The sequence below is a fragment of the Aplysia californica genome, unplaced genomic scaffold (genome assembly GCF_000002075.1).
Source record: "Aplysia californica isolate F4 #8 unplaced genomic scaffold, AplCal3.0 scaffold00050, whole genome shotgun sequence".
Taxonomy (NCBI): domain Eukaryota; kingdom Metazoa; phylum Mollusca; class Gastropoda; order Aplysiida; family Aplysiidae; genus Aplysia; species Aplysia californica.
In genome coordinates, this window is record NW_004797320.1 from 331709 (window position 1) to 333276 (window position 1568).

The window sequence follows — 1568 nt, forward strand, 5'->3', positions numbered from 1 at the left end:
ACACACACACACACACACATACACACAAACGCGCGCGCGCACACACACACACACACACACACACACACACACACAGTCTACCTCATGTAAGAAGCAGGTTGCTTCAACCCCGCACGTCAGGGTTAAACTAACATGGGCGATGCGAAATCCATTCATAATGGTTATCTTAGAAAATGGAACATTATAAGACAGTCCAGCCCTCTGTTTGAGACACCATTTTGAAAGAGGGGCTTGAAGGAAGGATGTAGGACAGAAGAGCCATGGGAAGACAAAGAGTAATATGGATAGACAACATAAAAACATGGACTGCCCTGGATATAGCAGAATGAGCAGCAGCAGCTCTGACCATGAAGGATAGAGGGACATTATAAGTCAACCTCTGAGTTAGAGATGACATCTCCAGATATCCAGGTACTAGCTGAGCCCCCTTTCAATGAAAGGAATGATCGGTGCATTAACATCAACTGAAAGTCATTGGCCTACTATATTTACACTCTACTGGAATGGAGCAATAAATCTTGAGACATGCATAAAATTAGAAGGTCTAGATCTAGATCTATACTCTCAAAACAAAATGCGCCTCGCGAAATATCACTTTCTGCATTTCCGTTGTGAAGGACAGCTACGCTCATTTGCTTTCTTTCTCAGTGAATAATCACAAAGGCCAAAGAAGAACGGGGACTTTTTGTCAAATATATTTTTTTTCTAAATTCAGGAAATGAATAAATAAAAAAATCGGGCTCCGTCATGGGGACCTATCTATCTTTTTGCAGGTACTTGCCAACTTTCAACTCTGTAGCTGTCGTAGTTTTATGTGAAAAGTGACACATGTGTTCCATGTTGCCGACTATTATAACAGATACTGGAAAAACGTCTTAGGCAACTCCGGTGGTATTAAGTATATTTATATTATCATTGTGTGTTTGCTACCATTTTAAGAGTGCAACTTATTTTATTCGTAAAGAAATTCTATTTGAAAAATGAAACAGCCCCCAACATTTTTATCATCGTCAATGGCGACATCTGTAAAATTGAATCTTGATTGTCGAAGAAGGTTCTTTAAAAAGAGCAAAACCAAATGAAGTACTAGATTATATTTGGCTCGCCTATGAAATTAAGACTCGTTTTGCCAAATGTACAATGGTTTGACAGACTCAAATGTGCCAATAACAATGTAATGGAGCATTTGATGGCACTTTGATGCATGAACTATGGTCGTGATATTCTGTTGATGAACCGCTTCTTTGAATGATATTTCCATTCTTAGGCTGTGGACTATCTGCTGTAGACGTGGCTGAAGATATTGCGAGAGATGCAGAGAGTGTAAGTGTCCATTAACGATATTCTACACTAAAAAAAGGGGAATAAATGAGAAAAAGTCTTGTGGTTCTTTCGGTTTTGTTGCCTTAATTTGACTTTTGCTTGCATTTGTGTTAACGTGTGTTTGTTTGTGTGTGTTTGTTTGTGTGTGTTTTTGTATGTATGTATGTATGTATGTATGTATGTATGTATGTATGTATGTATGTATGTATGTATGTATGTATGTATGTATGTATGTACGTACGTAT

General features: G+C 38.2%; 1 protein-coding gene across 1 annotated transcript in view; it reads left to right on the forward strand.

The window, feature by feature from the left end:
* The window catches only part of LOC101862564 (dimethylaniline monooxygenase [N-oxide-forming] 2), a gene marked incomplete at its 3' end in the record, with an annotated part of 9641 nt that overhangs the window by 7538 nt on the left and 535 nt on the right, over positions 1-1568 (forward strand). The window contains 1 exon segment of the mRNA XM_035968292.1: positions 1268-1323. Coding sequence (XP_035824185.1) covers positions 1268-1323 — 56 coding nt within the window.